The sequence below is a fragment of the Aulostomus chinensis genome, chromosome 17, assembly GCF_037954235.1.
Source record: "Aulostomus chinensis isolate RoL2024-O1b breed Wild chromosome 17, RoL_Achi_v1.0, whole genome shotgun sequence".
NCBI classification, from domain to species: Eukaryota; Metazoa; Chordata; class Actinopteri; order Syngnathiformes; family Aulostomidae; genus Aulostomus; species Aulostomus chinensis.
This window is the reverse complement of record NC_141336.1, coordinates 25,946,001-25,972,849: the sequence shown is the minus strand read 5'-3', so window position 1 is coordinate 25,972,849 and position 26,849 is coordinate 25,946,001. Positions and strand designations below refer to the sequence as shown.

The 26,849-nt window shown below is 49.0% G+C and overlaps 3 protein-coding genes and 1 long non-coding RNA gene across 19 annotated transcripts in view; 3 read left to right on the top strand and 1 right to left on the bottom strand.

The window, feature by feature from the left end:
* Nucleotides 1–2,295, top strand: part of LOC147246946 (apoptosis-stimulating of p53 protein 1-like) — a 39,483-nt gene extending 37,188 nt beyond the window's left edge. For all 10 annotated transcript variants that reach the window (XM_086181717.1, XM_086181719.1, XM_086181716.1 and 7 more), the window contains one exon: nucleotides 599–2,295. In XM_086181717.1, coding sequence (XP_086037843.1) covers nucleotides 599–640 — 42 coding nt within the window. In that variant the 3' untranslated portion in view covers nucleotides 641–2,295. The remainder of the gene's footprint in view (nucleotides 1–598) is intronic.
* LOC147246945 (uncharacterized) lies at nucleotides 266–3,362 on the bottom strand. Of its 2 annotated transcripts, none has more exons than XR_015109658.1 (3): nucleotides 3,061–3,362; nucleotides 2,347–2,499; nucleotides 266–549 (listed from the first exon to the last, which is right to left on the bottom strand). It is a non-coding gene; the product is annotated as an uncharacterized LOC147246945 (long non-coding RNA). The 2 variants fall into 2 exon arrangements; XR_015109657.1 differs by lacking the exon at nucleotides 266–549 and adding an exon at nucleotides 1,332–2,249 and having other exon boundaries at nucleotides 3,061–3,355.
* On the top strand, nucleotides 2,971–8,047 carry sdsl (serine dehydratase-like). 2 transcript variants are annotated; one of them, XR_015109653.1, is made up of 10 exons: nucleotides 2,971–3,122; nucleotides 3,391–3,548; nucleotides 4,828–4,864; nucleotides 4,954–5,093; nucleotides 6,152–6,240; nucleotides 6,325–6,558; nucleotides 6,876–7,006; nucleotides 7,080–7,166; nucleotides 7,420–7,801; nucleotides 7,960–8,047. XR_015109653.1 is itself a non-coding variant. In XM_086181747.1 (9 exons), the coding sequence occupies exons 2-9, from the start codon at nucleotides 3,402–3,404 to the stop codon at nucleotides 7,521–7,523; spliced, it is 969 nt and encodes a 322-aa protein (XP_086037873.1). In that variant the 5' UTR covers nucleotides 2,971–3,122; nucleotides 3,391–3,401; the 3' UTR covers nucleotides 7,524–7,899. The 2 variants fall into 2 exon arrangements, 1 of the variants encoding a protein (XP_086037873.1); XM_086181747.1 differs by lacking the exon at nucleotides 7,960–8,047 and having other exon boundaries at nucleotides 7,420–7,899.
* A 2,197-nt stretch (nucleotides 8,048–10,244) lies between these two features.
* The window catches only part of syt14a (synaptotagmin XIVa), a 34,982-nt gene continuing 18,377 nt past the window's right edge, over nucleotides 10,245–26,849 (top strand). For 2 of the 5 annotated variants that reach the window (XM_086181730.1, XM_086181734.1), the window contains exons 1-4: nucleotides 10,245–10,317; nucleotides 17,198–17,245; nucleotides 22,146–22,298; nucleotides 23,565–23,801. In XM_086181730.1, coding sequence (XP_086037856.1) covers nucleotides 10,305–10,317; nucleotides 17,198–17,245; nucleotides 22,146–22,298; nucleotides 23,565–23,801 — 451 coding nt within the window. In that variant the 5' untranslated portion in view covers nucleotides 10,245–10,304. Of the gene's footprint in view, nucleotides 10,318–10,623; nucleotides 10,694–17,197; nucleotides 17,246–22,145; nucleotides 22,299–23,564; nucleotides 23,802–26,849 lie in introns of those variants that run through there. The other 3 variants (XM_086181731.1, XM_086181735.1, XM_086181733.1) reach the window with 3 other exon arrangements.

The window sequence follows — 26,849 nt, the reverse complement described above, 5'->3', positions numbered from 1 at the left end:
CACACACCTCACCCTCGAACATGTCGAAGGTTGTAGACTCACTAAGATCACGGCAAATAACCATGAATCCAATGTTGCTCGTTGCTGTAGCCTCACGTCCACTTTGATGAATTCCAGCTGTGGATGAGGCGATCTCACGCCTGCTTCCTGTCGTTTAAACTCTACGACCCTTCGATACACAAATAATCTGATAAACGCTAACGGCACTGATATCGTCTTTATTATCTTAAGTTCATACCACATTCGTCGTGTGTAAAACCTGAAAAGCACAAGCAAACATGGAAAAGTCACATTTTCTTAAATTCCAAAGAGCGTAAAGCCCATATTAGTTGTTTCTTCATCATTGCTGACAAGTGAAACAGGGCGGACAGAAATACTGGCCATGGGACCGATGGCCACATGAACGAGCTCCAGACAGGAGCGTTGACGAAGCTGTCACGTACGTTCTGCGTGTTCTGGAGAAACACGCCTGCTGCTCGCCAGCTGATTGTTGCTCCAGAGTTCCGCGGATGTTTGTGCCACCAACATTTCTTCCTGATGTTCAGGCTCCTGGGAACAAGGAGAACATGATGTAGTGACCTGTGTCTGCTCTCTGCAGCTGTATCCAAGGATCAAACCCAGACAACGCTCGCTGGCATGAAGCCTGGACCAGCAGCCACGTGCACGCTCGTGAAGAGCTTAGGCAGGCGGGCGGAGACCAGCAGCATGTAGGCGGAGGAAGAAGGAACAAAGGGATGGAGGAGAGAGGAAGATGAGCTGACACCTCTGACGCTGGAACCAAATATACTCCACGTAGCGACTGTAGTTAGAGGAAAGTCTTCATTCGAGCAACTTCACCACATTCAGCAGCATGACAGAAGCTGAGTTAAGAGGCACCACGCCGCCCTGCAGGTCGCAGCTCGCAACATGAGGCGAGCTGGGAAAGAAAAGGCTCAAACTAATATGCATCCAAATAGTCCTGACTTGTGAATGTTGCTTTATTTTTGTATCTTATTAATCTGCTGGAAAGAGAAGTGACAAACGAACAAATACACTGTCTGAAAATGTTGTTGGAGTTGTGAAGGAAGGTTGCAGGCCGGTGAGATGAGAACGTGCAGATGGAGAGAGAGAAGTGCATCGAGGAGGTGAAATGAAAGTCAGGTTTGTTGGCGTTGTGGTTGTTGGTCCCACAAAAAGACTACGAACACGAGTCTTCAGCTCACTAAGGTGTTGTTCCCTCCAGAATGCAGGAAGAACCAGCCACGTATATTTAGCTTGAAGCTAACAGAGGCTGATGCTAACAGCAGCTAAACTGTCCAGAAAGGTCTGGTCACCACCTCTCCAGGGGGTCTGGTAGACTCAAGAACTGCACTCAGTTTTTATCTCCAGTCAAAGTGTTGGTGGAGTCCTGGTGGAGGAAGGTGCCAAACATCCGTGGCTGGCTCTGCCTGCATCCTGGAGTCACGGAGAATTAACGCAGGAGGGAAATGTTGTGTTTGTGAGTTCAAAACTCCTGTGAGTGAGTCCTTGGAAGGCAAAATACTCTATTTTGGTGAAGTATCACTTCAGGCTGCAGTAATATCTGGACCGAACACAGTAATACTGTACTATGATGGAGTAAAGGGGAGAGAATGTTTTATTTTTCATGCATCTTTTGACTGAGACGGGAGAAGAGAGGAAGGTAAACAAGAATGTGCCTGGAATGTTTTAATGACGTCTAAATGAACTTGTGACACCAAAGTGGGTTTAGAGGTGAAAGCAGGAGAGCAAAGCGAACCCGTCAGTAAACATGTCCGCTCGTCCGGATCGAGTCAGGACCTGGTTGTCACCACTGCACCGGCCTGACAGTCAACCGTGGGGGGGGAGTTCTCTCATGCCTCCAGGACGGATCCAGGAAACCATTTCTAACAGAACTCATGTGATCGCCCCTCTCTCCCTCCAGGGTTGACATTTCTATACATTTATACACAGCCTGACTGGTTTCACGCCAAAGAGGCTAAATTAGCTCAGAGTGAGTGAAAAAGTATAAAAGCAACTTGAATTTGTCATATTTTCATATTTGATTAATTATATTTCGGTATTATTCCACTTTTATTTAAAAAATAACATTGTTTTTCTATTGGTGTGTTTTCATCTTTGCTGTCAGTGAAGGCACCATTCACTGCTGCCACCTAGCGTCCTTGAACACAACATCGCCTCCCACTTGGATCACGTTGTAAGAGTGATGAGACAGTGGCACTTTGTACTGGAGACCTTTGTGTAGATGCAACCTGTAACCATACAGCTAATGTAAGAATAAAAACATCCTAATCCTGACGGGTGTAACTGTTATCACTCTCACACACTCACACACACACACACACTCACACACACGCAGTTAATCTGGTGGTAAACTCTGGACTCCAGAGGGGGGTCATGTTCACAGGTCATCGCAGGTGCAGAGGCTCCTCGGGCGGAAGTTCCCTCCTCTCTTGTTGCTCTGCTGTCGTCTTGGATGAACTTCCTCAGGTGGAACCGAACCTTCAGAGAAATTAAAGGGTTAAGTTGTTACCTGTCTGTGACCTCACATGTTTATGTAAGTAAAAGCTGCTGTGTGGAGGAAGTTTGTCCTTGAAAATCTGTTTCAGGAAAAGTACAATCAGGAAAATCAACTCTGTAGTATTTAATATCTCATATTACTATCAGTCACAGCAGGATTATGATAATGATGCTGTGTTTGAGCTACTACTACTACTACTACTACTGCTACTGCTGCTGCTGCTACTACTACTACTACTACTACTACTTCTTTATCTGTTCTTCGCAGGACTGATCTCATGATTCATTCCTTCACCTCGTTTGCTCTCATTTATCAGCCGATATCGAGTTACATACCAGTGAGAAGTTGATCAACGTTACGCCTGCACAGTAACAAATTATTCAAACTCAAAAATGAATACATATCTATTCCCATTACAGCTGAGCCTTTATTTTTGAAGGATCAACCGGAAGTCCCGGTGCTTGCACCGCTAGCTTCTATGCTACATGCTATGTTGCACGTCTAAACGTGATTAGAACATTTGAAATATTTACACATCGAACCTTTACAGGCGTTTAGCAGTTTGATGCTGGGACGAGGCGGCAGCGAGGCGTTTCATCCACACGTGAGTTTCCATCCGACACTGAAACGGCAGCGATGAATGACGTGAGGTGTTGAATGGTGCTACGTCATACAACCAGTTCAGGTCCAGAGCGGTTTATCTCGTGGCCCCAATGTGACATATACAATAACGAAAACAGAGTGTTGGTTCCGTCCACGTCGGGGGATGAACGTCAGCTCGTAGGCCACCTGTTGTCTCACCTATGAGACTCGACGCTACTTCCTGCTGACGTGATCACATCTGTCCCATTAATCTTCACTCTTCGATTCAGGTTGTTTTATCATGGCGGAGCATTTCCACGTCAACACGCCGCTGCTGGAGAGCATCGCAATGTCCAAACGGGTCGGAACCCCTGTCCTCCTGAAGATGGAGAACTCACAGCCCTCGGGTTCCTTCAAGATCCGAGGCATCGGACACCTCTGCCAGCAGGTGCGGACCAGTGACACCAGAGCACAGACACCAGACTGCTTACACTGGACCACTGGCACCAGACCAGTGACACCAGACCAGTGACACCAGAGCACAGACACCAGACTGCTTACACTGGACCACTGACACCAGACCAGTGACACCAGAGTACAGACACCTGACCAGTGACACCAGAGCACAGACACCAGACTGCTTACACTGGACCACTGGCACCAGACCAGTGACACCAGAGCACAGACACCACACCAGTGACACCAGGGCACAGACACCTGACCAGTGACACCAGAGCACAGACACCTGACCAGTGACACCTGACCAGTGACACCAGAGTAAAGACACCACACCAGTGACCTCCGACCAATGACATCAGAGTACCGACACCAGACCAGTGACTCCAGAGCACAGACACCACACCAGTGACACCAGAGCACAGACACCACACCAGTGACACCAGAGCACAGACACCTGACCAGTGACACCTGACCAGTGACACCAGAGAACAGACACCAGACTGCTTACACTGGACCACTGACACCAGACCAGTGACACCAGAGTAAAGACACCACACCAGTGACCTCCGACCAATGACATCAGAGTACCGACACCAGACCAGTGACTCCAGAGCACAGACACCACACCAGTGACACCAGAGCACAGACACCAGACCGCTTACACTGGACCACTGGCACCAGACCAGTGACACCAGAGTACAGACACCTGACCAGTGACACCAGAGCACAGACACCAGACTGCTTACACTGGACCACTGGCACCAGACCAGTGACACCAGAGCACAGACACCACACCAGTGACACCAGGGCACAGACACCTGACCAGTGACACCAGGACCAGTGACACCAGAGCACAGACACCACACCAGTGACACCAGAGCACAGACACCACGCCAGTGACACCAGAGCACAGACACCTGACCAGTGACACCTGACCAGTGACACCAGAGAACAGACACCAGACTGCTTACACTGGACCACTGACACCAGACCAGTGACACCAGAGTACAGACACCACACCAGTGACCTCCGACCAGTGACATCAGAGTACCGACACCAGACCAGTGACTCCAGAGCACAGACACCACACCAGTGACACCAGAGCACAGTCACCAGACCGCTTACACTGGACCACTGGCACTAGACCAGTGTCTCCAAACCAGTGCCACCAGACCAGTGACTCTATGCCACCAACTCCTTGACATGTTGGGACTCACTGAGGTCCAGATCTCAGGAAAGCTCTCTGATATCGTTGCTCTCCTCGGCAGCTCGCCAGCCAGTCCAAAGGAGTTGTCTGCTCTTCAGGTGACATCATCACGACATCATCACACAGCACATCAATGAGCAACATAGACCAATGGACTGTGCTCTTACATAAGATGATCTGATTCCAGGTGGGAACGCGGGGATGGCGGCCGCCTATGTAGCCAAAAAAATGGGTGTTCCAGCCACCATCGTGGTTCCCGGGTCTTCTCCTCAGCTGGTGGTCCAGAGACTCCAGGATCAGGGCGCCACCGTCAAGATTACTGGCAAGGTCGTGTCACCATCTCTGCTTCGATGTCAGATCTGGCTCAGTCGTGGCGCCTGAAGGTTTTACTTTCTCAGGATTTGGATGACACAAAAACAGCTTAAGGTGTTTGGAGTGTGATGGAGCAGCCAATCGGTTCCAGTGGCTGGTTTTGGTTTATTGAAATCTGTTTATTTAAGTTTTAACTCACACACATCACACTGCAGAAAAGCTTTGATAGCTGGAAGCACGGCGTAGTTACACAGTGTTTCCAGCAGAGGGCGCCCCGACTCCTACAGTCTTGCAGTGCTACCTGGGTGAAGCTGCTGGCAGCTTCTTACCCTGAAGACACGCTAACGTTGCTAAAGTTGACATTTAGTGAGGGTGTAGCAGGTTAAATGAGCTGGTACTGGTAAACCTCTTCTCAATGACCAGATGGAGCGTTTCCTCCAGAAACTCCGTGTGAGTGCTGTGAGCTGAAAGAACCTCCTGGAGCTTCTGTTTCCCTCTTGGATCCTGCGCAAAGTTAACTTGAACAAATCATTGTGTATTTTTTAGTGAATTTAGAGTCACTTTTATTTTGAAGGCGCTACAGGAAGTGGCAGTGCTTCCCTGGCTAGCTCCTCCTCTACGTCGCGTCAGACGTATTCATAGTTGTTACCTGTAATAATCTGTGACTTTCCGGTGAACAACGAGGCTGCGTGTTACTGACTGACATTTGTTTTGAGGAAATAATTTGCTTTATGAGATTTTTGAGCTGCGTCTTGTTGTGGCTATGATTAAATATCCTATTTTTTCAAATTCTCAAAGTTTACACGTCCTGCATGTGATGATCATGGCTTCTTTTATAGCGATGATGAGGACATCAGTAAATATCAGCCATGGCAGCGTCAGCTCCATTCACCAGCCGGCCAATATTAGTGATCAATCATCGATATCAGCTGATCAGGGTTTGTTCGTGCAGGCAAGTTTCTGAGTTCCATTTGGCTGTAACGTCCTGCACCAACTGTCCAGTAGAGGGCGCTGTGCGCTGACGCTGCTGATGCGGCTCCAGCTCTCACTGGACTCATTGGTCCTCCTTCCAGGTTTGGGACGACGCCAACGCGGAAGCTCTCAGATTGGCAGAGAGTGAGGGACTAACCTACGTCCCCCCGTTCGACCACCCCCTGCTCTGGTAGAACCTCATTCATCCGTTCATTCGCTCGTTTATTCATCCGTTCATTCTTTCATTTTGGGGCCCTGCTCTCTGTGGCACCAGGCAGGGTCATGCCAGTTTGATGCAGGAGGTGGCCGCCTCTCTGGGTCCCGGCGTGAAGCCTGGAGCCGTGCTGGTGTCTGTGGGGGGAGGGGGGCTCCTGTGTGGGGTCGTCCAGGGCCTGAGGGATGTCGGCTGGCTGGGTGTACCTATCATCGCCATGGAGACGGCGGGGGCTGACTGCTTCAATGCTGCAGTGAAAGCAGGGAGGCTGGTCACCTTGGATGACATCACCAGGTATTTCTGAATGAATATTTCATTCTACAAAGTCAAATTTTATTTTTTTGTCTTATCTTTTGGTTTGACTGCACAACAAAAATCCATCCATCCATTTTCTTCCGCTTCTCCTGTTCAGGGTCGCGGGGGGGGGGGGGGGGGCGGGGGGCTACAACAAAAATCATTGGTCCAGTATTGTGATAGCGGCGAGGTCTTGGGGCCCCGGCGGCTAAAGCTAGCAGACATTTACGCCGGAGCTTCTCACTTTGGCTCTCTTCTGATGTCACATGTGTCTTGTATGTCGTGTTGTCGTTGATTGAACCCACGTGTTCCCACAGCGAAGCCAAATGCCTCGGGGCAAAGACGGTTTGTGCAAAAGCCTTTGAGTACAGCCGGTGCCGCGAGCTGACCATCATCTCTGAGCTGGTGACTGACCGTCAGGCGCTGCATGCCATCGAAACCTTCCTGGGTGAGTTGAAAGAGATGACATAGGTTGAGCAAACGACTGCGGCGTCCTGTTGTGTTGACGTGTGATCTTGTAGATGAGGAGCGTGTGCTGGTGGAGATGGCGTGCGGAGCAGCGCTAGCGGCCATCTACAGCGGCGTGGTCTCCAGATTACAGGCTGAAGGTAACTGACCTGAGCTCGGCGTGTCTGAGGTCCCTGCCAGTGAGTCACACTCCGCCTAAAAGCACAATCATTCTGTGACTGGAGGGAAGGGAGGGTGGCGAGATGTGGGAGCGCAGCTGTAGAACCTCATCACAGGAAGTCACACTTTGATGTGCTCGTCTGCTGCTGAGGCTCAGATGTAGATGTCACTGTTGACTGTTGCTGTAACCATGACGACAGCAGGCACCCAACATTTGGACTCATTTGCTCACAGGTCGTCTGCCAACTCTCTCTGGCCCCCTGCTGGTGATCGTGTGCGGCGGCAGCAGCATCGACATGGAGCAACTATCCAACCTCAAACACAAACTCCAGAAGTGAACAACTGAGCCTCTGTTTGTGTGTGTGTGTGTGTGTGTGTGTGTGTGTGTGTGTGTGTGTGTGTGTGTGTGTGTGTGTGTGTGGACAGGTGTGTTGCATTGGTTCTGTAAATGGATGAACAGCAGACGTACAGATACGTGTATGCAAATGATAAAAGACGAGCTACAGAAACGATCTGTCGTGGACGCAAACGTTATTGATGACATCATGATGATCGTCGTGTCAGACAGGAAACAAACGAGCCTGCAAGCTCACATCAACACCATCATATACAGTATGTGAGTGTTCAATGTGAAAATAAATCATGTGCTTTCATTGGCGCAGTGCCTCGTGTTTGAGGGGCAGGGCCAAGGGTCATGTGACATGATAAAAACTCCCCAACATTTGCTGACTTTGATCTCATTCTTTCATGTTTGATCTCTGACTGCTTTGATAGCCACACACAGACTGACAGCATCAAAGCTACTCAGACCCCCAGACCCTCACACACCAGACCTTCAGACCCTGCGACTCTCCAGCTTTCCTCCTGGCAGCATCAGCAGTGCACCCACCCTGTTAGATGTTGATTGGATGAACATTTGTGAGCTCATCCCTCCATCCCTCCCTCCATCATCCATCCCTCCATGTTCCCCCTCTTCTGCTGTTGAGGGTGGTGGGGGTGGAGCCTTTCCCAGCAGCCTTCCCCCTGGACAGGTCACCAGTCCATGGCAGGGCCAACACATAGAGACAGACAACCATTGGCTCTCCCAGCCACGCCTACGGTCAATTTAGAGTCTGGATTAACCTGGTCCCTCTTGATGTCTTTGGACTGTGGAGGAAGCTGGAGTACCAGAGAGAACCCAGCAGGAACAGGGAGAACATGGAGACTCACCCAGAAAGACCCCGTGCTGCAGCCGGGGCTCCACCACAACCTTCTTGCTGGGGGGCCACCGTGAGGACCACTGCTCCACCCTGCCGGCCTGTGAGCTAATCAAGAGTTGTTAAAGAGTTTAAATTTGTTTTCTAGGAACTCAGAACATTGTAACGGTTCTGATTGGTGGGTGTGTCCCTGGTGAACACGCCCGTTTGTGTTTTACGTAACACTGTCACTTTGATATCGATCATTACAAGCTGTAATTTTCTCCTCCATATCAACTGTAGAAATGCTGTCACTTTGTCATGCGTAGGGAGCCGTTACTATGGAAACGGTTCAGTTCTTCTGTGTCTGCCACACTGTGCGAAAACTTGTTGAGTCGAGTGTTTAAGATTCAAGGTTGTTAAAGCTTCACGCTGGTATGATCATCAGCCACCGCCTCCATGTTGGCGCTGGAGCACCTGAGGACGTGAGCGGGTTAGAAAAAGAAAATCAGCACCAGTTCTCCCAGCAGCAGCACCAGTTCTCCCAGCAGCAGCACCAGTTCTCCCAGCAGCAGCACCAGTTCTCCCAGCAGCAGCACCAGTTCTCCCAGCAGCAGCACCAGTTCTCCCAGCAGCAGCACCAGTTCTCCCAGCAGCAGCACCAGTTCTCCCAGCAGCAGCACCAGTACTCCCAGCAGCAGCACGTGTAATGGAGCTGTGCATCATGAGTGTTTATTGCTTCTGTCTTGACATGATTGAATAATGGTCATGTGACTTTCTTCTGTTACATCAACTACCTGCAGCTTTGCCCCCCCATGATGTGCAGCCTTCGACTCATTTCTATGACAACAGGAAGGAGTTGCTCTGATGAGTCCAGCAGAGGGCATGTGAACTAAAAATAGGACCCAGTAAACTGGGAGGGGAAGGAAATGGCGTGTTACGTGTTGGTGGACGCACACGCGTGTTCACGGGACCTGCAGGTCTCCTTCCTCCAAGAAGTCCTTCTGCTGTCAGGCCTCAACCCTACCAGAGGGAACCCGCTTCCTCCAGTCAAACGGAACCCTGTTTGTGATCCAAACAGGCCGAGGGGACGATCGGCTTCTGTGTAGGAGGTCAAAGGTCAAACCTGTCACGCGCTCTCATTTATCGTTCTGCTCAGCTGAATTTGTTGTGCTCTTTTTAATGTGCAACATTTTTCAATCTGATCAGGGCGTGGCTCAGCTGGTCGAGGTCTGACTTTAATCTGAGGGTCCAGGGTTCAAGTCCCTGTCCAGGGAGGACAACTGGTTTACAGTCCTTGAGTCAAACATCTAGCCAGCATGGTTCTGGTTCTGGTTCTGAGACAGAGACCAACAGAGACTCCAGTCACATCCATCATGGAGGCAGAAGACAGCAGTGGACATTTTAAACTTGACACGTGTACGGGTGTGGGATGGAGACGGCGCTGGAGTGAAATCTTCACCCATGAGTGATCAAATCTACAGCAGTGACACGCTTCTGGACCCAGGACTAGTCAGAACCAGTCAGGACAAGTTAGGCGGGACCACTTACTGGCAAGTGGCTGTCGGGCAAAAATGGGTTTTGAGTTTTGACACGTTTCAGTAGAGCAGAGCCTGACGTCACGACCTTCGTCAGAGGTTTATTCAGCAATTCCTCTTGAGAAGTTTGAAGTTGGTACAGATTTAAAAACAAAATCTACAAATATCAAGAGAACCGATTTCTTTCGTGTGTCGCACGTTGTGCTACACATTCGTTCATGTAACTGTAGTTTATTTGACTTCGATGTTTTGCTCTGATAAATGGAAGCGACGGAGGCTCGGTTTCCTCCCGACGCGTATTGGGCTGTACCACGTCCTGCCCCCCCCCCCCCCCCCGCCTCAGCCTAGCAGTGGACCCGTCCCCCTTCATCACCGCCCGCCTTGGTTGAAGCCACAACAGAACATCATGGCGATTGATGGTAAGTAGGCCAATAACCTCCTCCTGCTCTCTGCTCAACTTCAGCTGGAACTCCCGGCGCACCGCGGCACTTCTGCCCGATACGAACCGGTAGGAACCTCCGCGGAGGATCCCTGCTCCGGCGGGGTTGACGGCAGTGAATACCGGGTCTTAGCCGGGTCTTTTCCTCCTCGGTGCTGAGAGGAGAGCTCCGCTGGTCTGGCGCGGTGATTGACAGGCTGCGGACACGCCGCCTAACGTTCCTGCAGCTCTGCTTGTGGAACCCTCGTGGTTCTGCTGTGGAACCGAGCAAGGTTCTCTCAGGTCGGACACGCGTCACTTCTGCGAGTTCCCTTCACGAGTCCACCTCGCACCTGCTCTGATGACGTAACCAGCAGGTTGTATGCAGCTTTGCTCTGAATGCAGTAGTGGGAAGTAATTTTACTGTAAATGTCAGTGGTCATCATCGCGGTGGTGCTCAAGTCACTGTGTACTGCATGTTCCCGGTTACTCTCATTTGAAAGTAATAGGTTACATTACTGTATCGTTGCGTTTCTCTGGAATCCCAGCAGCAGAGGGGGAGGGGCCTCACCTCACCTGCTCAACCTGCAGTGATGAGTCTTGGACTCTTGAGCTTGAAAGCGTTTTCAGACTCTTGAAGCGAGGAACACAAACGCCTCCTGAGGTGTGGTGGTAGTCCAGACCAGCGCGGGGTTTCCGTCTGCTTCTTGCCTGTTTCTACTTTTCCATATGTCGTGTTTGTATGTTTCTGTGTATACAAGCAGGTCGCTGTAATATTTCAGGGATATTTCTGTTTGTGTAAATGCATGAATTTGTACCTGAAGTCCTCACACACAATATGGCGGCATCAACAATGACCAGGGCGGTAAAATGGTTTGAAACTCTTGGAAAGCGGTTCAGAGGTTCAGTGCGATGATGCGTTTGTTGGCTCCTGGCGGTTGGAGAAGTTCCAGGCTGGATTCTGAGGCGGATGAGAGGGAGATATTCGCTCTGGAGCGCTTAGCGGCCTGGGACTCCTCGCTCGCCGCCTGGTAGCGTTAGAACCTAGACGGAGACGGAGGTGAACCCACGGGCTCCTGGTCCCACGCGGGTCTTCATCTCTTTTATTGTCTGAGTCTGAACTCCATGTAGAAACTCCGCATGTACGTTTTATTTTCCAGAAACTTCCCTTCTCTTTGCAGCTCCACTTTTGATGTCAACATTTTATTATTTAAAAAAGTCGAGAGGAGCGCAGGCCTCCCTGTCTCCGCCTCCCCGGAGCGCCGTCCAGCTCCTGCTTTCTCGCCTCATCCTGACAAAACAAAACCAACAAATCCCAAAGAAACTGGTGTTTTTGGAAATCTGAAGCTCATTCAGCAGGTGTCCCTACCTGCCGTGACCTCTGACCTCTGCTTCATCTACATGATCTGGTGTCTCCTGAAAGGCCCGATGAGACCCGCGTGGCAGCTGGGGGGTTACGGTGAGGCGCCAAGGGACAGACGAGTCGTTTCTGCCTGACATTTTCCAGCCAGAGTGTCTTCAAGTACTTCTGAGGTCTGGAGGAGCGGTCATTGAGGGCGCAGCTCGCCTCCTTGTCCTCAGTTCACGGACGTTGCTCCTCCTCTGTTGCCGCCGGCGTGCTGGCTGGACGTCCTCACCGCTGCTGTCCCTCGTTTCTGAGTCCTGACGAACCAGTTTCATGTTGTCGTCCTGTTTTGTGATCAAATCTGTTTCTTCTGCTAATTCAGGTTGTGCTTCATCTCTGATTCACCGTCTCTGAACCAAATATACATCAGAGCTGCTTAATCCCGTTAGCTGGAGCCGCGCGGCGGCGGCGGAGCGACTGAAGCAGCTAGGAGGACACAAGCCTTTTCTGTGGATAATTGGCTGGGAACGCTCATCAACATGTGCTGATGTGCTGTGAGTGTGTTTATCTGTGTCATGACGGGGAGCAGCAGCCGGTGGACGGGCCGGCGCCGGCCCACGTCGGTCTGTCAGCTCACAGGCGCTCGGTGTGTACGAGGCTCGGTCCAGTCCTGAACCAGAGCCAAGTAGAGAAAGTAGGAGGAGACCGTAAAGCTCCAGATGTCAGGGGTCGCACCCCTCCTGGTACCTCCTGAGATACTGACCCAAGATACTGCAGGAGTTCTAGTAGGAGGCTGTGAGGGGGGGCAAACCAGGGTTCCGGGTCTGGATCCCAGCCTGCTTGACCCCAAAATTCAGGAACACAAGTGGAACTAGTCCACTTTGAACGGTGGTCTCAGGACCAGTTCACATGTGCCCGACCTCAGGAGGCGGGAAAGCAACTGAGCTAGAATCAGAACGTGGGCCGCGATGTGACGGTCAACCACTGGTCCGTTTCTCACTCGCCAGATAAAGAGAAGAGCCACACAGTCGTTCCTCAACGCCTCCTGTCTCCATGGTTACCTCGGTATGGGGGCAGCACTTCCTCCTCTGAGCTGCCCGGAACAGAGTCGGTTATTAATATTCACTCCTTTTCACCTCTGATTGCGTTACAGACGTGAAACAACAGAACCATTACAGTCCAGAGTTTTATGATTATTAGTATCGTTTCAACTCGGCTGCTTTTAGGATGTGAACGTAGCGTCGTGCGTCTGAAGAGCCGCTCGCCACGACGCCAACAGGATCATTTATCTCCTCAGAGTGAGGAGGAGCTGCCCAGTCAACACACAACCTTCCCTCCTCCACTTTTTAATTGCAGTGTTTGTCTGTAACACCGGGAACTCCAGGGGTTTGATCTGTAGAGGATTGATGAAAAAGTACTTCTGAGTACATGTACACAAAAACACTAGTACTGTTGACAAACATCCAGGGAGGTCTTGAGTTAAACCACAAACAGAGAAGGTACTCACTACTAAGTACTTGCTAACACACTTGTTCCAGCAGAAGCTCAGACACCAGCCCGTTACCGTGTGTTTGTGTGTCGCTGGAACAAAACGAAGCTCCCCAAACTAACGCTCATGTTTGTGTGTACATGTGTGACGCTACCTTTACTGTATTCTCCAATTGTCCACTCAACAGCATTTCTGGTATTAACTCAGCACACTTGTATTTTGCAGTTCTAAAAATAACGTGTGTTTCCGTGGCCCGAGGCTGTGGATGGTGCTGGGAATGCGGAGCAGTGGTTCTTCTCAGTTTCTTGACTAGGAAGCCCAGTAGAACCCTGCCCGTCTTCTGTTGTGTAACCTGGCTAATCTTTGACGCAGGCTGCCCTCCGCTTGTTAATTAGCTTAAGTGGAGCTGATTCTGTCTTGTCACTGAACAACCTGATGCACCGCAAACCAGACTGAATAAAGACTCAGAGGGCCTGCAATGTCACTGGCTGTGGACGAGAGGCAAATTACTTTACTGAACCGATTAGTTCTAGAACCAGGACTAACGAACCACTGGCTGACTAGTTGAAGGTCAGATGCTCTTTTACTGTGCATCATCCCCAGAGACAGACAAGAGGATAGAGACCCTTTGCTCTTCTGTGCTGAGACCCAGGCTAGTTAGCTTAGCACAATGAATGGTAGTGGGTGGGAAGTGTTAGCGTAGCTCCGTCTCTGCCTGCATTAATATCAGGAGGGTTGGTAGCCTTGGTGATGAATACCAGTTTAACATGAGGAGACGTTGTAGTGGTAGAATCAGACACGTAGCCGGAACTACTTTCCTGACTGGGAGCAGTGATTTGACGCAGCACCTCCAAAGCTCCATTGGAACTTGGGTCAACAGAACCAAAGGTTTGTGGAGGACTAGAAGAGCGACTGCTGCTACTGATGATGATGAGGAGGAGGAGGATTCCTGCTGGACACACCAGCATCCTGGACCTGAGCTAGCTGATGCTAACACTTCCACCCACTACCAGCCATTGGGCTACGCTAACTAGCCTGGACCTGAGCTAGCTGATGCTAACACTCCCACCCACTACCAGCCATTGGGCTAAGCTAACTAGCCTGGACCTGAGCTAGCTGATGCTAACACTTCCACCCACTACCAGCCATTGGGCTACGCTAACTAGCCTGGACCTGAGCTAGCTGATGCTAGCACTTCCCACCCACTACCAGCCATTGGGCTAAGCTAACTAGCCTGGACCTGAGCTAGCTGATGCTAACACTTCCCACCCACTACCAGACATTAGGCTAAGGTAACTAGCCTGGACCTGAGCTAGCTGATGCTAGCACTTCCAACTCACTACCAGCCATTGGGCTAAGGTAACCATTATTCTGGACCTGAACTAGCTGATGCTAACACTTCCCACCCACTACCAGCCACTGGGCTAAGCTAACTAGTCTGGACCTGAGCTAGCTGATGCTAACATTTCCCACCCACTACCAGCCACTGATCTAAGCTAACTAGTCTGGACCTGAGCTAGCTGATGCTAACACTTCCCACCCACTACCACCTATTCTGCTAAGCTAACTAGCCTGGGTCCACGCTCCTTTGAGAAGTAACCAACGAATCATTGGTTCAAGCCCCAGGGTTTCCTTTTGAAGTGCCGTGTGTGTGTGTGTGTGTGTGTGTGTGTGTGTGTGGGAGGGAGGGAGAGAGGGAGAGAGGGAGAAACATAACATTGGAGAGTGCTTTTGAGGACTTCCATGGTGGAAAAGTGCTGTATAAGAATTAGGCCATTTTTAGTTCTTAAAAGTGGCTCAGAATAATTCTTATCATTCATGTGAGCTTTGTCTTTGCGTTGGAAACTTTCTGTCCCAGCGTGTCCTCTCCCCTGACCTCGGACACTCTGATGTCTGTCAGGTCTGTTTTCTGTGTCAAGGCCTCGGTCCACTTAGCTGAGACCAGACAGTCGGCCTGGACAGCCTGAATAGATGCAGCAGCTGCTGTAAAATCCTTAAAGAAACTGGGACAAACCCTGGAAATGAAGCCACCGACTTCACCTTGATTCAGTTTAGGAGACCTGCTTCAGGATGAGCTGGAAGAAGAGGCTGCACGTATTGATCACTACGATTGATTCTGCCAGATCTGAGCAGCAGAAATCATGGGAACCTCTTGGCAAAGTGCTAGAAATCTACCACACTGAGTTCTCCGAGGAGTGTCGGCACTTAAAAACTCGAATGTGTCCCGGGCACCGCTAGTGAGGGTTCACGGTTTCATTTTATTCTTTCTTAAATTCTTCATCCAAAAAACTGTATTTTACCTTTCAAGTACTCACTCTTGAACTCACTAAAATATTTGTCCCTCCTGCATGACTTCTTAGTGACTCTAGAATGCTGGAAGTTCCAGCCACGTACACGAAGCTTGAAGCTAGCGGAGGCTGATGCTAACAGTAACAAACTCTGCTCAAACGTTTGTTGTCAAACTCATCCCGTCTCCATCTTGCTGGTCTCCGTCACTGGCAGGTCAGTTGGCTGCAGCTGCAGGGTGGAGCTGGTCCTGAGCACTGGTTCTTATGATGAAGAACCAGTGCTCAGGACCCACCGTTCATCCTCTCCTACAGAACAGCATGAATGCAAGGAGCTCGCCGCCGTCCTCCAGGCCTCCAACCGGTGGCAGTAATTCGCTCATCTTACTCACACTTGTGCAGGTGTCTGAGCTGGGCTGCAGCCTCGGGGGGAGCGACAGGTCGACCACCTGTCTGGCAGCTCCTGCTGCTTTCAGTGGAGTCCAGCTCACCACTAGAGCCCAGACCAGTGTCCCCCCTCGGGTGACACCAGTGCTGGTTCTCAAGGTTCTGGTGCTATAGCAGCCTCTCCCTGCTCACTTTCATTGTTACCTTCATGTGACCTGTGTTTACACCTCGCGAGCGTACCTTCCCTCCCTCAGCAGCCTCAGAGTGCAGTCTGAGTATGTGTTCGTGGCCATAGAAAACGTGGTGGACTCCAAATGATCGGTGCTATCAGAACCACCAGTACTGGGCCAGGATCGTGTGACAAGCAGAGAAGACATGAAGACAAACTTGGAGCTGGAAGCCCGGTTCTTGCTGTGGTTCAGCAGATCGACTCGGCAGCTGCGTGTGGGAGGAAGCTCCCCGAGCTCTTTCACTCCTTCAACTCCAGATTTATCAGAAATAACTTGAGTGAGTTGCTCTTAGCGCAGCAGAGAATCCTCTCCCAGCCCCACTGGCGCTTCCTGGAACAAAGATTTACTCACGATGAAAGACGCCATTTCATCCCTGCAGCACAGGGTTGCACAGGTCATCGAAATACAGTCCGGTCCAGTACGGCCTGCTGCAACTTCAGATGGCAGGAAGTACATGTACAGTACATGTGAAAGGGTAATTTTGTGTACAATAAATAAGTACCATGTTAAATGAAGTATTGTGGAGCTGCAGAAAAGTCTGGCTTTCTAGTTTTAATCCGGTCCAGGTGTTAGTGGATCACTGATCATACCTCTGGATTAAGGAGACCTGGATTACACCAGACCCCCTGGAGAGTTTTGGGAGAGTTTTGCAGTTGTCGGCCGTTTGAGACCTCAGTTGGGTGTAAATGAGAGGCTGCGTGGTTCCTGATATCATCATCATAAACTCAAGCTGATGGTGATTGGAGGAGTCTCAGCAGGGGTCCTGTGACTGTTGCTAACCACAGCATGGCCTCCAGTTTCCAGACTTCATCATCAGCCCATGGGAAAACACAAAACTAGCAGGAGGACGTTCAGCTGTCAGAAGCTGCCGGTAGAAGGTTCTGGACCTGTGTGGGCTGCTGGAGCTCCTACTCACCTCCAGTTCTCCTGCTGCTGTCCGGTAGTGAGAGGGAGGAAATAAACCACCATCTCAGACTGGCAAACATTTGCAGCGTCACGCTAAAGTGTGAATGTAGACTCCCCGTCACCTGTCTGCCAGCGTCTTGTGTCCGTCTCCTTCTTCTTGTCTTGCTGTTGTTTTCTGTCCACTTGTTTGTCTTCTGTTCCCTCCATCACGGCTCATTCAAACTGCATTGTCGTTCCAGGTGGCGAACGTAACTGTGGAGTACATGAGTTGATCTGCGTCAGAAAAGGTAGGGCAGATCACGGCGACTCCACCCTTCACCACCAGCACCTGTCACTGCCCCCCCCCCCCCCCCAAGAGTCCTTATTTTACCTTTAGGCTGTGTTCAGGTGTGCTGCCCTACCTGTGCCTCAGCTGATTCACTCCCTCTGTTGTCTGTTTCACTGCTTGTACAACTGTCAAATAAAAAGGAACTCAGGTTTTGGACTCTCAAGTAAGAGAAAGATGACAAGAGTCACATCGCCATGGCGATAGTCGCATCCTGTAGAGAGCTGAGACTCTTCGAAAATAAAAGCTCCAGTGGATTCAGAGGATGCTAATGGAAGTGTGTGTGTGTGTGTGTGTGTGTGCGCGCTTGTGCTGTGGAGTCTGGTCATGTGTGGGAATGTGTATGATGGGGGTGCTTGTGTGGAGTGTGTGGGTGTCTGTGATTATGAGATGGTTTTGTGCTTTTTGACATGTAGCATAGCAACTGTTTCCATGTGAATAGAACGCAGCAAAGAAGGAACAAACATGAAAATATCAGACCTCCGAAAATATGTCAACACAAGTGTTGCTGCTAAGGGTTAGCACTATTTGTAACCACTTTCACCCTCCAGGTACTCAGGGCCAGGAGTCTTCAGCTCACTGAGGTGGTTCTCCCTCCATCACTTCTTAGTGACTCCAGAATGCAGGAAGAACCAGCCACGTACATTTAGCTTGAAGCTAACAGAGGCTGATGCTAACAGCAGCTAAACTGTCCAGAATCTTTCGTTTTTAACTCTCCAGGTCATCTGGATGATCAGTAATACACCAACGCTTTACAATAAATACACAAAAGACTGCAAAGGTGTCGCTGTGGTTAGCTGTCTCCGTTAGCTTCAAGCTAAACGAACATGGCTTTTTCTGCATTCTGGATTCATGGAGGGAAAACTCCTCTTTGACAGCTGGAGAGCCTGAGCAGGAAGTCTACTTTTAAGTTGAAGTATTACTTAAATTAAACAGCTCCATCATCATTTTTTTCATTATGGCATCGCAGTAACAAAAGAAAAAACAAATCAAGAAATCCTGATCAAAGTTTGTATGAACTGATATATTGAGAACACGTGTGTGTGTGTGTGTGTGTGTGTGAGTGTGAGTGTGTGTGAGTGTGAGTGATGTCAAAGACCTCTATATTTAGATGATAACAATCTGTCTCAAGAACAAAAGTACTTCCTCCAGGCACAAAGCAAAAGTAGAAGAGACTCTCGACTGGACTTAGAAAAGAAACACAGTTTCCTTCCCATCACACTTGGGATTCAGCGCTGCGTTTCAGGGGTTGTTGTGAGTTGAGATTGTTGTCTTATTCTCACATTTAAGGAAGTACAAATATCCACCATTTGGATTACAATTTGAATTGTTGATATCAGGTTGTCTAGAAGTGGTCCTTAAATGTCTCACGTTAGCTGGTTGTTGGATCTCAAACGAAGTGTAACCAGATACTTGCTGCAGTGAGAGATTTGATTTCTGTAGCTTGTAAAGTGTTTGAGGTGTGATATTTGTTGTTCATCTGCTCCAGCATCAGCCGTCGTCATGCTTCTTTTGATGCAGCATCAGCGGCCGGCTCGCCTGCGTGATTGTTCTGCCTGTGTGTTGTGTAACAGTTATTGTTTGAGTCATAATTCAAACCCCCCCACACACCACGGAAGAGCTGTTCTCACTAATGGAGCCTGTACAGCGAGTTCAACAAGCAGTATTAGCTAGAAGTGTGTGTGTGTGTGTGTGTGTGTGCGCGTGCGTGCGCTGGAGACCTACTGAGTACTGCCCCGCTGGAGGTCATGTGATCTCTGGCGCTGGTCCGTCTCACCGTCAGCAGGAGAACTCAAAGTCGAGTGAGAGAACTCAGGTTGAGGAACGCCTGATTAGAGCATCACATGACCTTGGGGGAGGTTTGCTAGTTAATTCGTAATCAGGACAGGTGTTTGATTAAAAAATGAATCTGGGTGATGTTGTTTTGTAAGTAATGGCTTGATAAAGAAGGGTTCTCTAAATGTGGATGTGTGATGACGTGTGCTTTGGCGAACGTTCCGTAGAAGTGCAGTGTGCAGCTGAGTCAGCGTTCCTGTTAACGTTAGTGTCCGTATTTCATTGAACTGCTATTTGCGTGTTGGGTATAGCAGGTGCAAAGAACCCGCTGCACTTCCTGTTGGTTGCTAGGCAACCTCGCCAAACCTCCTGTTCATGTTAACTGAATTAAACTCATTTATGATGAAATGAGCAAGGCAACCAACCTACCCCTAGTCTAGACGCAGCAAGCAAGTACAACTCACTTGAGTTCTTCTTCACAAAGTGTGCCAGTTGCGCACCTCGACCTCTGAGTTGTCATGGCAACACGGCGCTTCCTATCTCCTCCATAGGGTTGAAAATATTTGCTTGCACGTTGAATGCGAGCAGATGTGGAGCACCATTCTGGACCCAGTTCTGACGTGAGCCGATCTTCTAGCTAGCAGATGAACGCCAGGTGTCTCATTCAGTAACGAACCGTAGTCATTAATCAGGTTATGGCGCACAACTCCTATTATTCCAGGTAATACATGTGAACGCAGCATGAGGCCACTGCTGCCCCTGCTGGTTACTCAGCCAAATCCTCACCTGGGGTCAAAGGGCAAAAGGCTTTTATTTAAAGCCTAATCATTTCTGTTATTGTTAATTAATTGATCGGTTATTTTGCCAGCATTTTTATTCAAGTTTATTCAGCTTTAGTGAAATTTTCAAGAGAAAAGGAAGTTTGTGCGTAGCTGCTTGAATCTTCTCCAGGTTTTAGTGATGAGCAGTGTTGCTCAGGAGGGTTCGAGCTTCCCGGCATCTCCCCCACGGTGCCAGCAGCAGAAGCCACGGACTGCATATCCCGTCACTGTTCAAGCCGGTTGTGGAGGGATGGCCGTCACATCGCGCTCCATCTGGGTTGTGAACGATTCAGTCCAGCGTGAGGAGACACTCCTCCTGCCCCCCCCCCCGTCACCCCTGCATTGTGAAGGAAAACAAAGCAAAATATTTAAGTGAGAAAAGTTTGATGGTTGAAGTTTTTGTCGGCTTGAAGGATGAAGTGAATCTGAGGTTGTGTAGCGTCCTCCCCCAGCCAGGACAGCCTCCTGATGGAACGGCGTGGTGCCAAATCAAGCACTGGTGCCACAAGTAACACCAGTGACAGGAACACATGATGTCATCCGCCGTCCTGCCTAACGAGCTCATTGACCTGCATCAAAGGAAGAGGAGTGTGTGTGTGTGTGTACTTATACATGTATAAATGCATAAATATGTATGATAATATATACATATACAAACATACATATGTGTATAAACTATATATACATAAATACATGCATACATGTATTTATGTATATACGTGTGTTTTCATACATACGTAGATCTACACACGTGTGTGTGTGTATTCCACCACCACTTTGTACTGCTCTGCAAACTTCTGTCATCCTCTCTACTACACGCACACACACACAGAAATACACAAACACACGTATGAAGAAGGAATGTGTTGGTATTACCTCATCATAACCCTGCACGCGTTGTCTGCCGTCGTTGAGGTGAAGTGATACCTCATCCAAAGGTTCTGCCTGCACGCAGCGTGAAATGTTCTGAACTCACAGCAGATCTGTGGAGTTTCACACTTGGGGCTTTTGAACCTTTGTTGAAATCACATCTTCAGTCCTGAGGGTTTCGTTCTGGTCAGGCGTGGAGGCGGCGAGCTTGTAGCGGGCGGTGTCACAGGCGTCTCGCTACATCAGCTGATGTAGCGGGCGGTGTCACAGGCGTCTCGCTACATCAGCTGATCCTGCACTTCCTGTGTTTTTCCAAGCAAACGTCTACTCAGTGTTGCATCTAATGACAGCTAACATCCCCCTGTGTCTGGAGTGCAGCTGCACCTGAACCTGTTGCTATGGCAACCACACAGGTTGTGTCTCCTCACAGCCTCACTCTTGTCTCCTCCATCCATGTTTTCCACCTCTCTTGACTCCTCTCTCTCCCTCCCTCTCCCTCCCTCCCTCTCTCGCCCTCCCCCCCGGCCTCTGAACATCTCATCTTTCTTCCACTGATGTTTGTTGCAAGTAGGTGAGGGAGGCGGCTGGTTATTTGTCTCCTGATGCACCTGAGCGTCTCGGCCAAAGACCCATTAAACCATTGGTCACAGTAGAGGTGCGGCCTGCCCCTTGAACCTAAAGCAACCACATTCATTCATCATCAATTGTCTGACTCACACTCAGAGATTCTACTCTCTTAGAAGGAAATATGCTGCTTCGCTTTGTAGCCAGAAGTGAGTTTTGCTCACCGTGAACTGGAGATCGGCAGGGATGAGGTCATTTTGTCGTCTCAAAGAAAGTCAGCATCTCGGGATGAGCTGCTGACTTTGCAGCCCCGCCAGTTTTATTCAAAATTTAGTCAAGTTGATATCATGCTGCCTATAGGAGGATGTGAGACTGGCGTGATAAACTCATCAGGAAAACCTGTACTGGGGAAGTGGATGAAGGGGGGAGATGTTGCACAATCAACCAGAAGTCGCCACCTGCTGGTCAGTAGATAGAATGCAGGTGGAAGTTGCTCTGCCTGGAAAGCTGTTTTAAAGTCTGTGGTTGTAAATGTCGATCCTTCCATCTTTAAGGGTTCTTCTCATCATGGTTCCATCCTGTGCAAAAACTATGACGCTGTCAACACTTTGTGGGGCGGAGCCTGAACCCAGGAAGAACCCGATACAACCTGACGCTCTTGTGTGAAACTGTGTTTTTTCCTTTGACGTTGGCCTCAGTGTTGGAGGTGCAGCCAGCAGCTCAGACGGAGGCCTCACCTGTCACCTGAGCGGTGGGCGAGGGAGTTGTCACAGCTTGCTGATAAAATACCAAACTTTGCGACTGAAACTGGAATCTGTCTTTGTTTCTCAGTCTCTCCAGAGGTGCTGGGGTTTCTGACCGCCATTGGACTCTTCATCATCCTCATGACGTTCCTCTTCTGGTACCTCAACAACAAGTTGACCCTAGAGAACGTCGGAAACCTTCAGTGCCTTGATGACTTCAGGAAAAACAGCGAGCTGCAAGGTGAGCCTGCCCCTTCACACACGCCAGCTCTGATGCACCATCAGCATCCAGCATGACCGTCAATCACAGACACGGCTTCCGCTGTTCGGGTTGATGGTTAACAGCTAATCTGCTGCATCCTGCTGGTGGGCAGCGGAGGGATGGACATCTGCCAGCCTCCTACAGTGCCCGGGGGTCAACGGGGTCCTTTAAAGGGCTCAAAACGTTCTCATAACTCAACTTGAATAAACAAATCAAACCTCCGAAAGACTTTGGCACAAACGAACGCACATGAGCTGCGATAACAGATCATCTTTTATTTCTAATCTCTGCTGCCTCCTGCTGGGGGGAGTGGGGAGCTACACCTGGGGTTGGCCAGCCTGGCAGCAAAGATGACACAAGTACAGTATGTTAAAATATACATTTTAATCATGGATGGACTCACCATTGTAGTATATGATGTAGTGTACAGCGATGACGTCGTTTTCTTCAACCATCCTCTGATGTCTGAGGCAGTCTTTGCTCGTCCCGCCCGGTGTGAACTATCATCCTGTTCGAACCTTCTCATCTTATTGTGGGAACATCAGGGACCTTTTCTCCACATGCAGTGTGTATGATTTAGTGGGATCTTTAGGCAGAAATTAAATATAGATTAATAAGTATGCTTCATTAGTCTATAACCAATAATCTGGAACTAAGAATTGTTGCTGGAAGACATTCTTTATAACTGTTCCAACCCAAGCTGTAACGATTCCCTTAACCTTGTTAAGACTCTTTGTCACCAAAGACAAACCAACTCCAACAGGAGGCTGCAAAAGAGAGGAAAGAAGTCAACAGTTTAAAAGAAAAACAGCAAAAAATCCAGACTGCAGAAAGTCAGCAGATCCTTCAAGTATGGGAGTGAGGCTTCACTCAAGAAGTGTGATTTGCCTTTCAAGTTCTCACATTTGGGTGTCGAACAAACTGCTTCCTGCCTGATGTGTCTGGTTTGTGCACCAGAGGCTGAGGTAACGGTGTCCTACTGACTCAGGTGCTCGTCCGTCCGTGACACTCTGTGTCTCAAACAGTCCTGTCAACAGGTGATTGTATTGCTTGGATCTCGGACCTCTACAGACGTCTCTCCTCCCTTCTCTAGTCAAGCATCTGTTAGCTCAGATTCACCGGAGAGATCGAGTCCTGGTTTGCCTCCCAACAAACAATGGAGCAGCTGCTTGTGAAGCACCTTGGTGTGGCCAGTAGAGGCCGCCACTCCCCCACGCTGACAGGGCTGTGTCTTCTTCCTCTCAGCAGAGAAGGTCTACTCTGAAGGTGACCTGCAGGCTTCGTCGTCGGACAGCGACGATGAGCTGATGGGTCAGTACCAAGAAGCCATCAGCCGCTCCCAAGGCCTCCGAGGAGGAGCAGGAGGAGCAAAGGCAGCGAACGCCAAACATGCAGGAGGATTCAGGTGGGAGAGCCGCCAGAGGTACAGCCCCCTGATGGCTGACTACGACGGCTACAGCAGCGAAGCCTCCGTCGATGATGGTAGGAGCTTTCATCTCCTCTGGAAAGTTACTCTTCCCTGTCGGAGCACAGTTCCCTCAGAAAAGGTGACTTTCAGACTCAATACCAAAGAGAGAGTTCAAAATAAAACCAGTTCAAATAAGTTATGGAAGGCCTCCCAGTAGCGAGTACGTGTGTGCCTCTGGTGCCGCCATGTTTGCTTACATTCCAAGCCTCGTCTGACTGATGATGGAGACCACTTCACCGTAGCCTCTCTCAGATGACCTTTGACCTGACGTGACTCCCCAGAACTCCTTGGTCTCCCTCCTAACTGACTCTAGCTAAGTCACAGAAGCTAATGCTAAGATGTGATTGACACACCGACGCGTCTGCTGCTCATACGAGCTCCAGCTCACTGCTTCGTTTTTGGATCATCACACAGTACCGAACGTGTTCTGGGAGGAGTTTGATAGAGTCACTGCATGGAGCCAGACTCCATGAACCCTCCACACAGCACACAAGTTCACCCGCTCATACACACTCATACACACTCATACACACTGATACACACTCACACACTCTTATACACACTCACACACTCTGATACACACTCACACACTCTTATACACACTCACACACTCTTATACACACTCATACACACTCATACACACTCACACTCTTATACACACTCACACACTCATACACACTCATACACACTCTTATACACACTCATACACACTCTTATACACACTCACACACTCTGATACACACTCACACACTCTTATACACACTCATACACACTCATACACACTCTTATACACACTCATACACTCTTATACACACTCACACACTCATACACTCTCATACACACTCACACACTCTTATACATACTCATACACACTCATACACACTCTTATACACACTCACACACTCTTATACACACTCTTATACACACTCATACACACTTATACACACTCATACACACTCATACACACTCATACACACTTATACACACTCACACACTCTTATACACACTCACACACTCTTATACACACTCTTATACACACTCTTATACACACTCACACACTCTTATACACACTCATACACACTCTTATACACACTCACACACTCTTATACACACTCATACACACTCATACACACTCTTATACACACTCATACACTCTGATACACACTCATACACACTCATACACACTCATACACACTCATACACACTCATACACTCTCATACACACTCACACACACTCATACACTCTGATACACACTCATACACACTCATACACTCTCATACACACTCATACACACTCATACACTCTGATACACACTCACACACACTCATACACTCTGATACACACTCATACACACTCATACACTCTCATACACACTCATACACTCTCATACACACTCACACACACTCATACACTCTGATACACACTCATACACACTCATACACACTCACACACTCATACACACTGATACACTCTCATACACACTCATACACACTCATACACACTGATACACTCTCATACACTCTCATACACACTCATACACACTCATACACTCTCATACACACTCATACACACTCATACACTCTGATACACACACATACACACTCATACACACTCATACACTCTGATACACACTCATACACACTCATACACTCTCATACACTCTCATACACACTCATACACTCTCATACACTCTCATACACACTCATACACTGATACACACTCATACACACTCATACACTCTGATACACACTCATACACACTCATACACACTCATACACTCTCATACACTCTCATACACACTCATACACTCTCATACACACTCATACACTCTGATACACACTCATACACACCCATACACTCATACACACTCATACACTCTGATACACACTCATACACACTCATACACACTCATACACACTCATACACTCTGATACACACTCATACACACTCATACACTCTGATACACACTCATACACACTCATACACACTCATACACACTCATACACTCTGATACACACTCATACACACTCATACACTCTGATACACACTCATACACACTCATACACACTCATACACACTCATACACTCTGATACACACTCATACACACTCATACACACTCATACACACTCATACACACTCATACACTCTGATACACACTCATACACACTCATACACACTCATACACACTCATACACACTCATACACACTGGCACTTAATTCAAAGAGGTGATCAAAGCTGAGTTGCGTTCAGCGCACTCTCCGTGGGAGGGTTGTGAAACAGTCAACTGTCTGCACAATCTGCCCAGCTGCAGCCTCACTCCTGTTTTTTCTTCTTTCTCTTTTTGAAAACTCTTCCATTGGCAGCGGCGGAGGGAAGATGGTTTTTATCTCAGCGCCGTCGACCAAGTCGCAGGAGAAGCGGCTCTGGCCTATTTGGATCAGACTGTTTGCTCTCTTATTCATCCAAGCGCGAGCCGTTGATGTGACATCATGAGAGTGTGATGCACTCTACCTGCACTCTGAACCGCACCAATCCCGCTTCAGTTATTTGTCTCAGTCATTAGCGAAGATCGGGGCGTTGATGCTGCCACCAAGTAACGGCGTGTTCCTCCTGTTAGAGAAGAGTGAAGAAGTCGGACTTTTCTTTGTTGGAACGGCGTTTCACTCTCCCACGAGCTGACTAGCTGCCCTCAGCTCGTTGATGTGGTTGGTTGATGGACAAGGTGGTTCATCCAATCACCTGCTGAGTATTTCTCCTCTCTAACAGATACCTGGCCTGTCAGGCTGCTGCCAAATAGTGACAGAAGCAAAGCTGCGAGTCATCTGACCTGACGGTGCTCTGATAGGAGTCATGAACATGGAAATGCTTTTCATGTGCTGATTATTTTTAAGATAAGGAACTCTCTTTTGAACTAGATGTGGCAATAAAGTGCAGAATTTAATCATTTTCTAAAAGTGTGTTTTGACACAAGCCGAGGCAGGGATGTGACATGTCTTTGTTAGACATCAGTCAGGAATCAGACCTGTTTGTGTCTCTGTGTTTTCCAAAGACAAAAACAA